This window comes from Mya arenaria, chromosome 17 (genome assembly GCF_026914265.1).
Source record: "Mya arenaria isolate MELC-2E11 chromosome 17, ASM2691426v1".
Lineage (NCBI taxonomy): Eukaryota > Metazoa > Mollusca > Bivalvia > Myida > Myidae > Mya > Mya arenaria.
In genome coordinates, this window is record NC_069138.1 from 9,709,203 (window position 1) to 9,726,483 (window position 17,281).

Genomic DNA, 17,281 nt, shown 5'->3' on the forward strand with positions numbered 1-17,281 from the left:
TATATATATATATATATATATATATATATATATATATATATATATATATATATATATATATATATATATATATATATATATTGCCCATATTTGACTACTGTTGTACGGTCTGGGCCAAAGGAACAAGTAACTATTTGAATAAGATAAATATACTACAGAAACGAGTTGCAAAAATAATACTTAATAAACCGATGCGAACACCTTCGACAGAGGTTTTTCCAAGAATTAATATGACTGAGTTTTTCAGACCGATGCAAATACCACCGTGCTGTCCTGGTATATAAAATAATGAATAACAAGGCCCCATCACATTTGGCAGATATTGTAATGTTCTCTGACAATAAAATCTACCAGTTAAGATCAATATCAAACAAGGATCGAGCCTTATAAATAACACCTTGTACTAAATACATGGAGACATCATTCACAAATTATAGCTTGAAATATAAGTTCCTTGAAAACCCTTAAAACGTTCAACCATCATTTAATGTGTGAATGATAAGTTAATTTACATGTTCATTAACATATGTATATGTTTAATTTATAGTCATGTCCTTTGAGTGTCTGTCAGTGAATGTTTAAGCATGAATGCATTTAATAACAAAATGTTTAATAGTCGTATATGTAAATGTATATTTCTAGTTTTAACATTGACAGTTGACTTATATTTAAGAATACTGATGTGTTTATTTCCTTTACTTTGAAGGCCATATTGGAAAATTAGAATATATGTTTTTATATGTCAAAATGAGTAACCTTCGTTAAATAAAGCTTTTATTATTATTATTATTATTATTATTATTATTATTATTGTTGTTGTTGTTGTTGTTGGTCTGAATGTTTTGCAAGCAAGGAGTCGGTTCCATCCATGGACTGGTCACATGTCTGTCTTAGTCTGAGACAAATTAATCTTTGTTTCAGAAGACTAAATTGAAACTACCTTCTATTTTAAGAAAGTCGTTTTGTAACACGCGGGAAGCAAGTTTGGATCGTATTTTTTCAGTATCTATTTTTCAAGAAAGGATGCCATCTGTTTATTAGATGGTCTGAATGCATTTGGTGCAACGTCATTTATTTCTCCAACCCGGGTACCTGATTTCATCTGCATTGTATATCACTATATGTATACTTAAGAAATATTACACACCATTGGGGGTCATATGACATTATAAGGACCGGCCAGTCAGCCACCAAAGGTGTATATAGACCAAGGCGTTAGCCGAGGTCCATTCACCTTCGGGGGCTGACTGACCGGTCCTTATAATTTCATATGGCCCGAAGTGGTATTATACCGAACACTTTTCATTACAAGACAATAATTTTAAAGCGATTTAAATGTGTTTTATTTAACAAACCTGATAATTCTTACTTGCGACAAGTTTTCACCGTTGTGAAAATAGCAAGCCGCACTAGCCAATCGTGTGACGTCAGCGGTCCATTCTACTTTTTTGGTGAGGTCCGGACCGGCCAAAAATATGATATGGACCGCTGATGTCATAAAACTGGATTTTCATCAAAATACAGTGATATACGGACCGATCGAGATTATATATATAAAGAAGAGACAAATTTATGTGAGGTATAATATACATGTATGTATAATTTGTGCTCAATGAAGCAGAGGGTAAGAGAGTCTCGGGGAACCGACGGTGTGTAGGCATATTGTCAAAAGACTTGTGGGTTTTTTTTTATAAAAAAACCTTGGTTCAGCCAAAGAAAAGCGCACTAATGAACCTATTACAATGAAAATGTCCATGCGGTAATGTATGTACCGGGGAACCGACTGTGTATAGGCATGTTGTCAAAAGACTTGTGTTTTTTAATAAAAAAATCTTAGTTCAGCCAAAATAAAAGCGCACTAATGAACCAATTACAATGAAAAGGTTCATACGGTAATGTATATACGTAATGCACCAGTCATTTGTACCGCCCCCGCCCCCCGCCCCCCAGGTCCGAGAAATAGCGGATAGCGGGGACTTTGACTTTCGGTCCAGCCATCCCCGCGTAAAATCCCCGCCTTTCGGGGACGAACAGGTGGCAAAATCCCCGAGAAATGTCCCCGCACCCAGGGACCCTAGGTAAGACCCATTCCCCGCTACTGTTTGCGAGAAGACAAAACAACCACAATCACCTAGCACTGCGGGGCCACCTGAAAGGTATTAACACGGCCCGTTTCCCCGGCTTTCCCCGGTATACCCCCGGACCTGGGGGGGGGGGGCGTGGTTACAATTTACTGACGGTGCATATGCATCACAAACAGAAGATTCTTTGAAAAGATCCAAGTCTTTGAAAAGACACCATGGTGTAAAACCCGAACGTATGATTATCGTATGAAAAACTTCCGGATAACACAAGCTTTAGTAATATGTTTGTCAGAAGCCTTGTTCTTTGCCGAAGATTTTCAGAAAAAGTTAAGGATTTTAGATCTATTTCTTTATAACCTTGGTAAGTGCTCTTTATTGCGAGGTTTATGGTTTTTATATGACAAAAATAATCCCAATATTAAGAAGTCACCTGGGTTCTCCACCATGTACTCTGTCGTGGTGAGCCAGCTGGATGACTAGTCTAGTGTCCGAATGGTTTGAATGTTCGACATGCAATAGAGATAGGTTTTGATTTAATTATTGTTGAGAAATTCTTGGGTCAGTGTAGCTTTTTGAAAGGAATATCATACCCATGAACATCCTTACAGAGTTTTACGTGTGTATATTTCAATAAAAAAAATGTTTTCACCCCTAAAAAGGTAACGAAATTTCATGCGCTGAATTATTAGCTTTATTGTAGAGCGTCAATATATATGACCAGCAAAAACTGAGTTCTTGGGAAGATTCGTTTTGATTATAATGATCGACCTTGAAGGCCTGTAAAGTATAAACATATCAAATTTAATAAATAGTATTATAAAATTGATATGTTACAAACATAACATGGGCGGTATTAATTAAACTTCTTAAGTCATTTCTTAACTTAATTACCTATTAAAAAATAAAGGTTTTCTAAATTACATTATTTAAATAAAACATACTAAAATATTAATAACACTTATACATTTCTTTTCATTTGAATTTGAAATTTTTAGAAATTGACTTAAGTTAGAAAATGACTTAAGAAGTTTTATGAATACCGCCAAAGGTCTCAACGCAAGAAAGTAAAAGTGAAACAGGACCGTATAACACCAAAAGAAGATTTAAGTCCGAAAATTATGTATACTACTTTCAGCGTTTTACGTGTTGGGTTTACCCTTCACCAGTCTTATTTTTCAGGAAAAATCATTGGCAAGGAAATAAATTTCTTAAACTTTTAAATAATCCGAAATCTAAAGAGTCCGATACTCCTTTATTTTATTTGACTAATTTTTCAATGACGAATTGGATTTCTAGGTAATTTCTTCAACTGTTAAACAATCAAAGATCTAAAGAGTTCGTTTCCGATACTCCTTTATTTTATTTGACTAATTTTCCCATGACGAATCGGGTTTCTGGGTAATTTCTTCAACTTTTAACAATCAGAGATCTAAAGAGTTCGTTTCCGATACTCCTTTATCTTTTTTGACTAATTTTACAATGACGAATTGGATTTCTGTTTAAAGTTATAATGACCAATGAATCTCTGTGAATTTTACGGGATGTCAGACTGATTTCAAACGGCCTTACGGCTGAAAATTGAAGTTCTATTCATTGATTTATGAACCTAAGAATCAAGGGAAATCAGTTTCCATTCGGTTATTTATAAACCTATTATTTTTTAGAATGTACCCTTTAACAAAATTAAAATTAAGTTCCATTCAGTAGAAATGTATGTACCTAAAAATGAAAATAAAGAAAATCAATTTCCATGCAGAAAATTATGTGCCTAAATTCAATGAAAAATAAGCTCCATTTGATAATTTGTGTAATTTAAATAAATGTCTCATAAAATAATGAAGTTTCATTCAGTGATTTATTTGCCTTTGAAAATTAAAAAGAAATTCCAGTCGGTAATTAATAAACCTAAAATAAATTATATATAGGTTCTAATTTTTAAATAAAAGTTTCATAAAAAAATGTCATAGTGTCAATCATTCCGCTTATATAGTATTTCATCTTAATTAAATATTTTGTATTTTGTTCTCGCGAACTACGAATTCGGCGTTTCTGCGTACACATTACTGTAAATATAATATCTCAGTAGCATTCGGAACTACTCGGCCATTTTCATCGAAAACAAACTCGTATGTATGCCGCTACATCAGAAGAAGTAGTTCGTAAAATTTTAAATAATTTGAGTGTTTTAAGTTTTTTACCAAGTTAAAATTGATTGCCAGTGGAGTGAATAATTGCATAAATAATTAACATTCCCGAGAGTAAAGTCATTAAGTTTGACTGTTGAATTGAAATTACAACGCAATCTACTTGCAGCGAAGTAAAATGTTAATATTTCTGACATCGTAAAAACCGTCCATAAACATCCGAGGAGTTCCGAATGTCTCAGTTGATCTGGCCGAAAATGGCCGCGGAGCTCCGAATGTCTCAGTTGATCTGCTGGAAAATTGCCGAGGAATTCCGAATGTCTTAGTTAATCTGGCCGAAAATGGTTGCGGAGCTACAAATACCTTAGTTGATCTGGCCGAAAATGGCCGCGGAGCTCCGAATATCTTAGTTGATCTGCTGGAAAATTGCTGAGGAGTTCCGAATGTCTTAGTTGATCTGGCCGAAAATGGCCGCGGAGCTCCGAATGTCTCAGTTGATCTGGCCGAAAATGGCCGCGGAGCTCCGAATGTCTCAGTTGCTCTGGCCGAAAATGGCCGCGGAGCTCCGAATATCTTAGTTGATCTGCTGGAAAATTGCTGAGGAGTTCAGAATGTCTTAGTTGATCTGGCCGAAAATGGCCGCGGAGCTCCGAATGTCTCAGTTGATCTGGCCGAAAATGGCCGCGGAGCTCCAAATGTCTCAGTTGATCTGGCCGAAAATGGCCGCGGAGCTCCGAATATCTTAGTTGATCTGCTGGAAAATTGCCGAGGAGTTCCGAATGTCTTAGTTGATCTGGCCGAAAATGGCCGCGGAGCTCCGAATGTCTCAGTTGATCTTGCCGAAAATGGCCGCGGAGCTCCGAATATCTTAGTTGATCTGCTGGAAAATTGCCGAGGAGTTCCGAATGTCTCTGTTGATCTGGTACTGTAGTTCATCGCCTTTACGTTTGTTCATTTATGTTCGACCCTCTTCGTCCGTCATCGATTATGTTCGGCCCTGTTTCTCCGTCCTCGTATATTTTCAACCCTGTTTGTTCGTCCTCCTATATGTTCGACCCTGTTCGTCTGTCCTCGTTTATGTTTTACCCTGTTTGTCCGTCCTCGTAAATTTTCAACCCTGTCCGTCCGTCCTCGTAGATGTTCGACCCTGTCTTGTCTGTCCTCGTATATATTCGACCCTGTTAGTCCGTCCTCGTTTATGTTTGACCCTAGTTGTCCGTCCTGTGTTCGACCCTGTTCGTTTGTACTCGGTTATGTTCGACCCTGTTCGTCCGGCATTGCCAGCAGCATTTGTAAATGAAACGTTACCAGCAGCATTTGTAAATGAAGTTACCAGCAGCATTTGTAAATGAAGCGTAACCAGCAGCATTTGTAAATGAAACGTTACCAGCAGCATTTGTAAATGAAGCGTTACCAGCAGCATTTGAAAATGAAGCGTTAACAGCAGCATTTATAAATAAAACGTTACCAGCAGAGTTTTTATCTATAAAAGATTGATAGACTTCCTTTAATCAAATTTAATGTTAAACTAACGCCAAGGGGTTTGTGTTTGGTACGAAATATGAGTATTTCACTCTGTGACACTGTTGGCCAGTGTGGCATTTTGGAGTTATACTTACGATCATATGGGGAGTCCACTCTGTGACACTGAGAGCCAGTGTGGCATTTCGTAGTTATACTGAGAATCATATGGTAAGTGTACTCTGTGGCACTGTTGGCCAGTGTGGCATTTCGTAGTTATACCGAGGATCATATGGTAAGTGCACTCTGTGGCACTGTTGGCCAGTGTAGCATTTTGGAGTCATACTAAGGATCAATTGGTAAGTGCACTCTGTGGCACTGTTGGTCAGTGTGGCATTTTGGAGTCATACTAAGGATCATATGGTAAGTCCACTCTGTGACACTGTTTACCAGTGTGGCATTTTGGAGTCATACTAAGGATCAATTGGTAAGTGCACTCTGTGGCACTGTTGGCCAGTGTGGCATTTTGGAGTGATACTGAGGATCATATGGTAAGTGCACTCTGTGGCACTGTTGGCCAGTGTGGCATTTTGGAGTTATACTAAGGATCAATTGGTAAGTGCACACTGTGGCACTTTTGGCCAGTGTGGCATTTTGGAGTTATTCTGAGGATCATATGGTAAGTGAATTCTGTGACACTGTTGGTCAATGTGGCATTTTGAACTTATTCTGAGAATCATACGGTAAGTCCACTCTGTGACACTGTTGGCCAGTGTGGCATTTTGAACTTATACTAAGGATCATATGGTAAGTCCACTCTGTGACACTGTTGGCCAGTGTGGCATTTTGGAGTTATACTGAGGACCATATGGTGAGTGCACTCTGTGACACTGATGACCAGTGTGGCATTTTGAACTTATACTAAGGATCATATGGTGAGTGCACTCTGTGACACTGATGACCAGTGTGGCATTTTGAACTTATACTAAGGATCATATGGTGAGTGCACTCTGTGACACTGTTGGCCAGTGTGGCATTTTGGAGTTATACTGAGGACCATATGGTGAGTGCACTCTGTGACACTGATGACCAGTGTGGCATTTTGAACTTATACTAAGGATCATATGGTGAGTGCACTCTGTGACACTGATGACCAGTGTGGCATTTTGAACTTATACTGAGGACCATATGGTGAGTGCACTCTGTGACACTGATGGCCAGTGTTGCATTTTGGATATATACTGAAAATCATATAGGGAGTGCACTCTGTGGCACTGTTGTCCACTGTTGCAGTTTGCAGTTATACTGAGGACCATATGGTGAGTGTACTATGTGGCACTGTTGTCCAGTGTTGCAGTTTGCAGTTATACTGAGGACCATATGGTGAGTGCACTCTGTGACACTGTTGGCCAGTGTTGCAGTTTGCAGTTATACTGAGGACCATATGGTGAGTGTACTCTGTGGCACTGTTGTCCACTGTTGCAGTTTGCAGTTATACTGAGGACCATATGGTGAGTGCACTCTGTGGCACTGTTGTCCAGTGTTGCAGTTTGCAGTTATACTGAGGACCATATGGTGAGTGCACTCTGTGACACTGTTGTCCACTGTTGCAGTTTGCAGTTATACTGAGGACCATATGGTGAGTGCACTCTGTGACACTGTTGTCCACTGTTGCAGTTTGCAGTTATACTGAGGACCATATGGTGAGTGCACTCTGTGACACTGTTGTCCACTGTTGCAGTTTGCAGTTATACTGAGGATCATATGGTGAGTGCACTCTGTGGCACTGTTGTCCACTGTTGCAGTTTGCAGTTATACTGAGGACCATATGGTGAGTGCACTCTGTGGCACTGTTGTCCAGTGTTGCAGTTTGCAGTTATACTGAGGACCATATGGTGAGTGCACTCTGTGACACTGTTGTCCAGTGTTGCAGTTTGCAGTTATACTGAGGACCATATGGTGAGTGCACTCTGTGGCACTGTTGTCCACTGTTGCAGTTTGCAGTTATACTGAGGACCATATGGTGAGTGCACTCTGTGACACTGTTGTCCAGTGTTGCAGTTTGCAGTTATACTGAGGACCATATGGTGAGTGCACTCTGTGACACTGTTGTCCAGTGTGGCATTTTGCAGTTATACTGAGGATCATATGGTGAGTGCACTCTGTGGCACTGTTGTCCACTGTTGCAGTTTGCAGTTATACTGAGGACCATATGGTGAGTGCACTCTGTGACACTGTTGTCCAGTGTGGCATTTTGCAGTTATACTGAGGATCATATGGTGAGTGCACTCTGTGGCACTGTTGTCCACTGTTGCAGTTTGCAGTTATACTGAGGATCATATGGTGAGTGCACTCTGTGGCACTGTTGTCCACTGTTGCAGTTTGCAGTTATACTGAGGACCATATGGTGAGTGCACTCTGTGACACTGTTGTCCACTGTTGCAGTTTGCAGTTATACTGAGGACCATATGGTGAGTGCACTCTGTGACACTGATGACCAGTGTTGCAGTTTGCAGTTATACTGAGGACCATATGGTGAGTGCACTCTGTGGCACTGTTGTCCACTGTTGCAGTTTGCAGTTATACTGAGGACCATATGGTGAGTGCACTCTGTGGCACTGTTGTCCACTGTTGCAGTTTGCAGTTATACTGAGGACCATATGGTGAGTGCACTCTGTGACACTGTTGTCCAGTGTTGCAGTTTGCAGTTATACTGAGGACCATATGGTGAGTGCACTCTGTGACACTGTTGTCCAGTGTGGCATTTTGCAGTTATACTGAGGATCATATGGTGAGTGCACTCTGTGACACTGTTGTCCAGTGTTGCAGTTTGCAGTTATACTGAGGATCATATGGTGAGTGCACTCTGTGGCACTGTTGTCCACTGTTGCAGTTTGCAGTTATACTGAGGACCATATGGTGAGTGCACTCTGTGACACTGTTGTCCACTGTTGCAGTTTGCAGTTATACTGAGGACCATATGGTGAGTGCACTCTGTGGCACTGTTGTCCAGTGTTGCAGTTTGCAGTTATACTGAGGACCATATGGTGAGTGCACTCTGTGACACTGTTGTCCACTGTTGCAGTTTGCAGTTATACTGAGGACCATATGGTGAGTGCATTCTGTGACACTGTTGTCCAGTGTTGCAGTTTGCAGTTATACTGAGGACCATATGGTGAGTGCACTCTGTGGCACTGTTGTCCACTGTTGCAGTTTGCAGTTATACTAAGGACCATATGGTGAGTGCACTCTGTGACACTGATGACCAGTGTGGCATTTTGAACTTATACTAAGGACCATATGGTGAGTGCACTCTGTGGCACTGTTGTCCAGTGTTGCAGTTTGCAGTTATACTGAGGACCATATGGTGAGTGCACTCTGTGACACTGTTGTCCAGTGTTGCAGTTTGCAGTTATACTGAGGACCATATGGTGAGTGCACTCTGTGGCACTGTTGTCCACTGTTGCAGTTTGCAGTTATACTAAGGACCATATGGTGAGTGCACTCTGTGACACTGTTGTCCAGTGTTGCAGTTTGCAGTTATACTGAGGACCATATGGTGAGTGCACTCTGTGGCACTGTTGTCCACTGTTGCAGTTTGCAGTTATACTAAGGACCATATGGTGAGTGCACTCTGTGGCACTGTTGTCCACTGTTGCAGTTTGCAGTTATACTAAGGACCATATGGTGAGTGCACTCTGTGACACTGTTGTCCACTGTTGCAGTTTGCAGTTATACTGAGGACCATATGGTGAGTGCACTCTGTGACACTGATGACCAGTGTGGCATTTTGAACTTATACTAAGGATCATATGGTGAGTGCACTCTGTGACACTGTTGTCCACTGTTGCAGTTTGCAGTTATACTGAGGACCATATGGTGAGTGCACTCTGTGGCACTGTTGTCCAGTGTTGCAGTTTGCAGTTATACTGAGGACCATATGGTGAGTGCACTCTGTGACACTGTTGTCCACTGTTGCAGTTTGCAGTTATACTGAGGACCATATGGTGAGTGCACTCTGTGACACTGTTGTCCAGTGTTGCAGTTTGCAGTTATACTGAGGACCATATGGTGAGTGCACTCTGTGACACTGTTGTCCAGTGTTGCAGTTTGCAGTTATACTGAGGACCATATGGTGAGTGCACTCTGTGACACTGATGGCCAGTGTTGCATTTTGGATATATACTGAAAATCATATAGGGAGTGCACTCTGTGGCACTGTTGGCCAGTGTGGCATTTTGAACTTATACTAAGGACCATATGGTGAGTGCACTCTGTGACACTGTTGTCCAGTGTTGCAGTTTGCAGTTATACTGAGGACCATATGGTGAGTGCACTCTGTGACACTGTTGTCCAGTGTTGCAGTTTGCAGTTATACTGAGGACCATATGGTGAGTGTACTCTGTGGCACTGTTGTCCACTGTTGCAGTTTGCAGTTATACTGAGGACCATATGGTGAGTGCACTCTGTGACACTGTTGTCCAGTGTTGCAGTTTGCAGTTATACTGAGGACCATTTGGTGAGTGCACTCTGTGACACTGTTGTCCAGTGTTGCAGTTTGCAGTTATACTGAGGACCATATGGTGAGTGCACTCTGTGACACTGATGGCCAGTGTTGCATTTTGGATATATACTGAAAATCATATAGGGAGTGCACTCTGTGGCACTGTTGGCCAGTGTGGCATTTTGGAGTTATACTGAGGATCATATGGTAAGTCCACTCTGTGGCACTGTTGGCCAGTGTGGCATTTTGGAGTGATACTGAGGATCATATGGTAAGTGCACTCTGTGACACTGTTGGCCAGTGTGGCATTTTGGAGTTATACTGCGGATCATATGGTAAGTCCACTCTGTGGCACTGTTGGCCAGTGTGGCATTTTGGAGTGATACTGAGGATCATATGGTAAGTGCACTCTGTGGCACTGTTGGCCAGTGTGGCATTTTGGAGTTATACTAAGGATCAATTGGTAAGTGCACACTGTGGCACTTTTGGCCAGTGTGGCATTTTGGAGTTATTCTGAGGATCATATGGTAAGTGAATTCTGTGACACTGTTGGTCAATGTGGCATTTTGAACTTATTCTGAGAATCATACGGTAAGTCCACTCTGTGACACTGTTGGCCAGTGTGGCATTTTGAACTTATACTAAGGATCATATGGTAAGTCCACTCTGTGACACTGTTGGCCAGTGTGGCATTTTGGAGTTATACTGAGGACCATATGGTGAGTGCACTCTGTGACACTGATGACCAGTGTGGCATTTTGAACTTATACTAAGGATCATATGGTAAGTGCACTCTGTGGCACTGTTGGCCAGTGTGGCATTTTGAACTTATACTAAGGATCATATGGTAAGTGCACTCTGTGACACTGTTGGCCAGTGTGGCATTTTGGAGTTATACTGTTGATCATATGGTGAGTGCACTCTGTGACACTGATGGCCAGTATGGCATTTTGGATATATACTGAAAATCATATAGGGAGTGCACTCTGTGGCACTGTTGGCCAGTGTGGCATTTTGGAGTTATACTGAGGACCATATGGTGAGTGCACTCTGTTACACTGTTGGCCAGTGTGGCATTTTGGAGTTATACTGGGGATCATATGGGGAGTGCACTCTGTTACACTGTTGGCCAGTGTGGCATTTGGAGTTATACTGCGGATCATATGGTAAGTGAATTCTGTGACACTGTTGGCCAGTGTGGCATTTGGAGTTATACTGAGGATCATATGGGGAGTGTACCCTGTGACACTGGTGGCCAGTGTGGCATTTTAGAGTTATACTGACGATCATATGGTGTATATAAAACAGTCATAGTAATCGATGTACTTACCCCCTTTGTGCCATCAGCTAGTCGAGGAATGTAGCCATTGTTCTGTTTATTTAGGCTAGACATTGAAACCTACCATATTACGTCATGGACAACTAGGGATTTGATATCATATTTTTTGTCAACTCTGACGAACTATTGCGGTTGAAGGAGGACCGATTTGTTATGACTTTGTTTTGGTTTCGGGAGATCAATGTCGAAAGCGGTTATGGAGTATAAACGTTGCATGCGCAGACGATCAATAATAATTAAAATGACTTCCGAGTCTTACAACGCTAAAATATCGGGAAATTACGGCGTTTAACCATCTGATTACGATTTTGAGCGAGACTTTATCGATTTATACATTTAAGGATGTCGGTCTGAGCCACTGGTTAATCAATATTATTAAAAAATGTGAATTCTACAAATGAAAACATTGTAAGTATTTTACGAAAAACGGTTTTGGCAATATAGGGCACTTAAAAATGTTGCCAACTTTCGTTGAACTAGTGTCAATTGTCGCATATCACCATATTTAGACTTGTTGTAATGCTGTATATCAAAATAATAATGACACTACAATCCCTTCTATGACTTGGACTGTTCAAGTACCACTTTGACCGAAACTGTTAAAGTTCTTTTGAAAGTGTTTAAAGTAATGTAGGTGATTCACAATCGTCGCTGCCGTGTTTCTATGAAGCTATAACTTTGACCGAAACTGTTAAAGTTCTTTTGAAAGTGTTTAAAGTAATGTAGGTGATTCACAATCGTCGCTGCCGTGTTTCTATGAAGCTATAACTTTAAGAACGCTTCTAGGAGAATATTACCTACTTGCATTGTGTAAATCACAACATTCTTGATATACGGAAATAAGATCTTAAATTACAGTCATGGTTTTCTCTGAGGTTATAAGTACTTTCCCTTATATTATAGTATAAAAGTTATTATTTTTCTCATTTTCTCAAAGTGTGAGCGTTTGTGTGAGCTGCGAGTTGATCTAAAAATATTGGTAAGTCGTATGCTAGAGGATTGTGTTGTTTTACATGTTGTTTTATGTTTATAATTTTCATAACAAATAATTTGTAATCGTTTTATTACGCGGATAGAAATTAAGCTCTTGTTAAATCATATCGCGCATAGTCTATATTAGATACCCATGAAATAGCGACACGCTTCACCAATCTTCTACGCAGTGATCTCCCCTGACAAGTTGAATATATCACTACCACCATTAGCGAGTAATCTACAATTTTTTATGTTTGGAATATTTTTCTTCTCTCTCTCTCTCTCTCTCTCTCTCTCTCTCTCTCTCTAATATACAGTCTTTACCGTTATGATATTCGTGTCTCTATGGTCACGTTGTTTGCATGGTGGTAGTGATTGTTGTACTGTAAGGAAAGTAACACTGCGTGGATTTTGATGCTTCATTGATCTTGGCATTTAATTAACTGGGGAAATACAACTGACTACGGAATCTTATTAGGACCATAGCGATCCAACCTCTCGCGTTTTGAAAATGTCCAAGAAAAAAACGCGATAATTGTTTGCTAAAATGTCGCCTCTATTTAAAAAAAACAACAACAACACAGTCCTATTATAGGAAAACCTGTAGGTACATGTAGTCAATGAAAAAAGATGCATCGATGCAACAATACATATCGCGTTTTCATCCAGACTATTAAACGAAGATAAAACTGAAGTTTATATTAAATCTCGCATCTTTTGTTTCGAATTTCAAATACAATAATTTTCCAAAACGAAATACTATATATGTGAAAAAGATGCGCAAATGTAACAAAAAATGTCTCGATGTTTTTGAGCATTTGATAAAGCGAGGTGTGGAATCGCGGTGGCCCTAATAGGTTTAGACGCTAGCGTTTCTTGGTCAATTTGCTCACTTGTCCAACTGCATTCATACAGCAAAACGCAAGAAAACTTGTGATGAAATTTAAATTTACTTTTTGAATAATTATTCATAACGATTAAAATTTAGCCGTTTCTTCTGCAATTGAGTATTTATTCTTAAAGAAATAAAGCCGGCAACATTGTTTGTATTAGGGAATAGCTGATTTTTGTAACGTCGTATACCATTGGTCAAATGCTAACCCAATGGAAAAGCAATATTGAAATAAAAATTGACGTCACAACTTCTTGCCTGTTATACAATCTGCACGTCAAGTTGTATTTATGGAAAGGACTAGGCAAATGTTAATATTTAAGAAATGAATGGCGGGGTTGATGTCATAATCGGGGTATGAACGCAGTAGCAAAGGACTCGACGCGTACTTTAACCAGCCCAACTGCGTTCATATCCCCGATAATGACAAATGCCATGTTTTATGCTCATTTCCTTCAAATTACAGTTGAACACTGCTATTCCGAAGACCGTTTATCCGAAATTATCGCTATTTCGAAATTATTTTTCGGTCACAATATTACTCCTTCTTTGTTTTACTTAATTTTTAATCCGAAATAATCGCTATTCCGAAGTAAAATTACGGTTCCGATTTGTTATTTCACACCTATTTATCAATTCAATATATTTTGAACTCGATCATGTCATAGTTTTTTTTACACCATACTGCGGATGCACTCGGGCATCGGCTTAAGGTAACAATGGAGCACAATTAGCGCTTGTTAAAAAATGACATTGAGCACGCGTATGTTACAAACATCTATGTCAGAAAATTAGCGAATTATCTAAATGATGAAGTGTGTAAAATTTTGTACATAATTGCTGGTTAACACAACCTAATTTGAGTATCTCTATCTCATCAGATTCGATCGCCGCATTGCTGTTTCGACCCGCTACCGAAAAATCCGTGCTATGTTCCGAATGCATACATGTGCTGTCATTTTGTTTTAAATGTTTTATGTTGTTTTAATAAAGAAGTATAATAACGAATTATTTGTCATTTATTTAACAATTAATCAAAAAATATTTTTGTATACGAAAGATCACTAAAACCGAATTAATCGTATTGGTAACGTGGCAATCTTCACGACTTAGTATTTCACGTCATCTATAATTCGCGAAAGTTGCCATTTTCTGAAAATTGTTAATCCGAAATATCGTTATTCCGAAATATCGTTATTCCGAAATACGTTTTTGGGTCCCCACGATTAACGGTGTTAAACTGTATACACGGTATCCTTCATAAGAACCATTGTTTTGGACATTTATTCATCCTCTTTGGAATATTAAAACAATATTAATTTATTAATTGTGGTAAATCTTATGTAGGAGTAAAAGTGCATCTTTAATTCCTCCTGTCTGGTTAGTGGGTTTTGAAATTGGAGGCTTACGCTAAAATAAAATCATGAAGTATGGTATATCTAAGGGAGGCTTACGCTAAAATAAAATCATGAAGTATGGTATATCTAAGGTAAACATACATTTATCTTCATTTCAGACCATGGACCGTGACCCTGAAGGGCAGCGCGTGATGTCAATGAGACTGTCAAGAGTTATGAAAGACATCGGTGTGAACAAACAGGGAGTCGCCACGAGGAGAAGGGAAATTCTGACCATGGAAGAATGGTGGACCTATACGTCAAAGGAAGTCTTTAACATAGACTGCGTCACTTTTTTCTTCGGAAGTCAATCAGAAGGTACAACAACATTCGGAATGAAGTCGGACTTGGATATCTTCAATTGTTGTATGCAATATCACGTTATTGTTGACTGGGCAGACTGGGAGCCGGGGGAGCCGGGGGAGCCGGGGGAACTTCGTCTGCTTATGATAAAGAACGAGCGTTCTCCGCCCCAGCACTGCTGCCTGCAGATGGTGAGAGATGACTGTCCACTGCCCGTCACTACGGACATGATGCCACCGTCTATAAAATATGAGGAGATAGACGGCAGAGTGCTAATGCCAAACTCGTTTTTTTATTCCAATGAACCTATAAAACAAGGTCCATCGAGAAGTCATCTTAAAGGTGTAGATTGCATCGTCGCATTATATTGTCAGAGCGTACCAAAAGAATGTCAGTTCTTATTCACAAGGCCAAAACCTGGCCACTGGCCGAGACATGAAATACTTCAAGAGGCACGCCAGTATGGAATATTTCTAGTCCCACAGGGTCACGCCGAGAGTGATCTGTCAAAACTGGAGTGGAGATTCTCTACATCATTGGTTGAAAGGCTGCTGATGTTTGACCTATGTATTGTTAAAATACGTGTGTACGTATTTCTTAAGATATTGCGTAAGTCTTTCTTTAAACCACTTGTCGGCGATAGACTCAGCACATTTCATTTCAAAACCGCTCTGTTGTTCACTGTGGAGACATATCCTCCCGACATCTGGCAAGAACATAACCTGCTGCAGTGTGCAATCTATTGCCTGCAGACCCTCCAACGATGGTTTAAACATCGGTACTGTCCACATTACACGATCTCGGGTGTAGACCTATTCGTGGGAAAACTGAAGAAATGGGAGCTTCCTCTTCTGTCAGCAGTTCTGTCCGACGTGATAGACAACATCATGGTCTATATATACCAGATAGAAATGGACCAGATAGGCGATAAAATGCAAAGCTTCATTAGATCCGTGCACGTTAGTCGCGTGCACGTAGATGCCGTAACAAGGTTCAAAAAAATCTTATTAACAGCAATACCCCGTTACAAATACGTTGGTCAGATGTCTATATTGTTAAAACACAATGGTGAGCAAATAAATGGAAACTCCGAAGAAGCAGCACTTGTTCACAGTTGTAAGTTTGGAGTTTCCACGTGGTTATGTTTCCCCACGTTCTTTAACAACATCCTCGCACCATTTCTTGACATAATTAATGAGCTATCCCTGGACTCAGACCTCACCTCCAGTAGACTGAAGTATGCCTCCAGGCTGTACTGCACTGATCAGTATGAGAGGGCAAAACTGGCGTTGGCTTACACCGAGGGGCTACTTCATGACGATGTGTGGCAGTGGTGTCCGTGTATGAGACGAGCAGAATCACTGTACACTGATAGGTTTCTACAGAGGGTTCATGATTTACCTGGGTTGGAAGTGATTCAGTCGCATGTTGCGGTGAGCGTTGCTTTTAGTTCAATGGAGGCCGGGTGCCTACCACAGTTCCTAGAGTTTGAAATGCAGAGAACGGTCGGGCAAGGAGATAAGCAACACAGACATTCCGAATTGGACGATTGGATGGACATGGCCATCATCGACTCCATCCCATTCCTGTATTACCTGCAATATCTCACATACAGACAGCTAGGAGAACAAGAGAGAAGAGTGAGATCGCTTAAGAAGTTGCACACCTATGTTTTCTTTGAAAGTGGCGACCGTGGCCACATCGAGACGGCTCTCAATGTACTAGGCCACTGCTTTGAATTAGAAAATATGCACATCGTAGCCTGGGCATGCTACGCTCGATCTTTGCGACTGTTCCCATACAACAACGCAGCCAGATGGCATATCATGAGACTCCTTCACCAGGCCGCTGCTCAGATGTGATTCACACATAAATAAACTTAATTGAGGCGGAAATAAAAAAAGTTAAGAGTGGACGATTAATATGCATGTATACAAATGCACGCACACAGCGAGAATATTATTATGTTTTGTACTGACCTTGTTCCTGTGATTTCCATTGTATTACAAACGTACATCGTTTTTAGTAAAGTTGAAAGTTCGAAATGTATACATGTACTTTCTTTTTTTTCCGAACATATCCATTTAGTCTATCTTTGTTATATTTAACAATTAAACTTGAAAATGTTCTGTTTTGATGTTTTCAATATTAATGGCTTATTATATAATTCCGTATGAATTGA

At 40.1% G+C, this 17,281-nt stretch overlaps 1 protein-coding gene across 1 annotated transcript; it reads left to right on the plus strand.

The window, feature by feature from the left end:
* Nucleotides 1–12,084: 12,084 nt before the first annotated feature.
* Nucleotides 12,085–17,226, plus strand: LOC128224277 (uncharacterized). The gene is made up of 2 exons (XM_052934084.1): nt 12,085–12,511; nt 14,916–17,226. Exon 2 carries the CDS (start codon nt 14,919–14,921, stop codon nt 16,959–16,961), a length of 2,043 nt encoding a protein of 680 aa, XP_052790044.1. The 5' UTR covers nt 12,085–12,511; nt 14,916–14,918; the 3' UTR covers nt 16,962–17,226.
* The last annotated feature ends 55 nt before the right edge of the window (nt 17,227–17,281 follow it).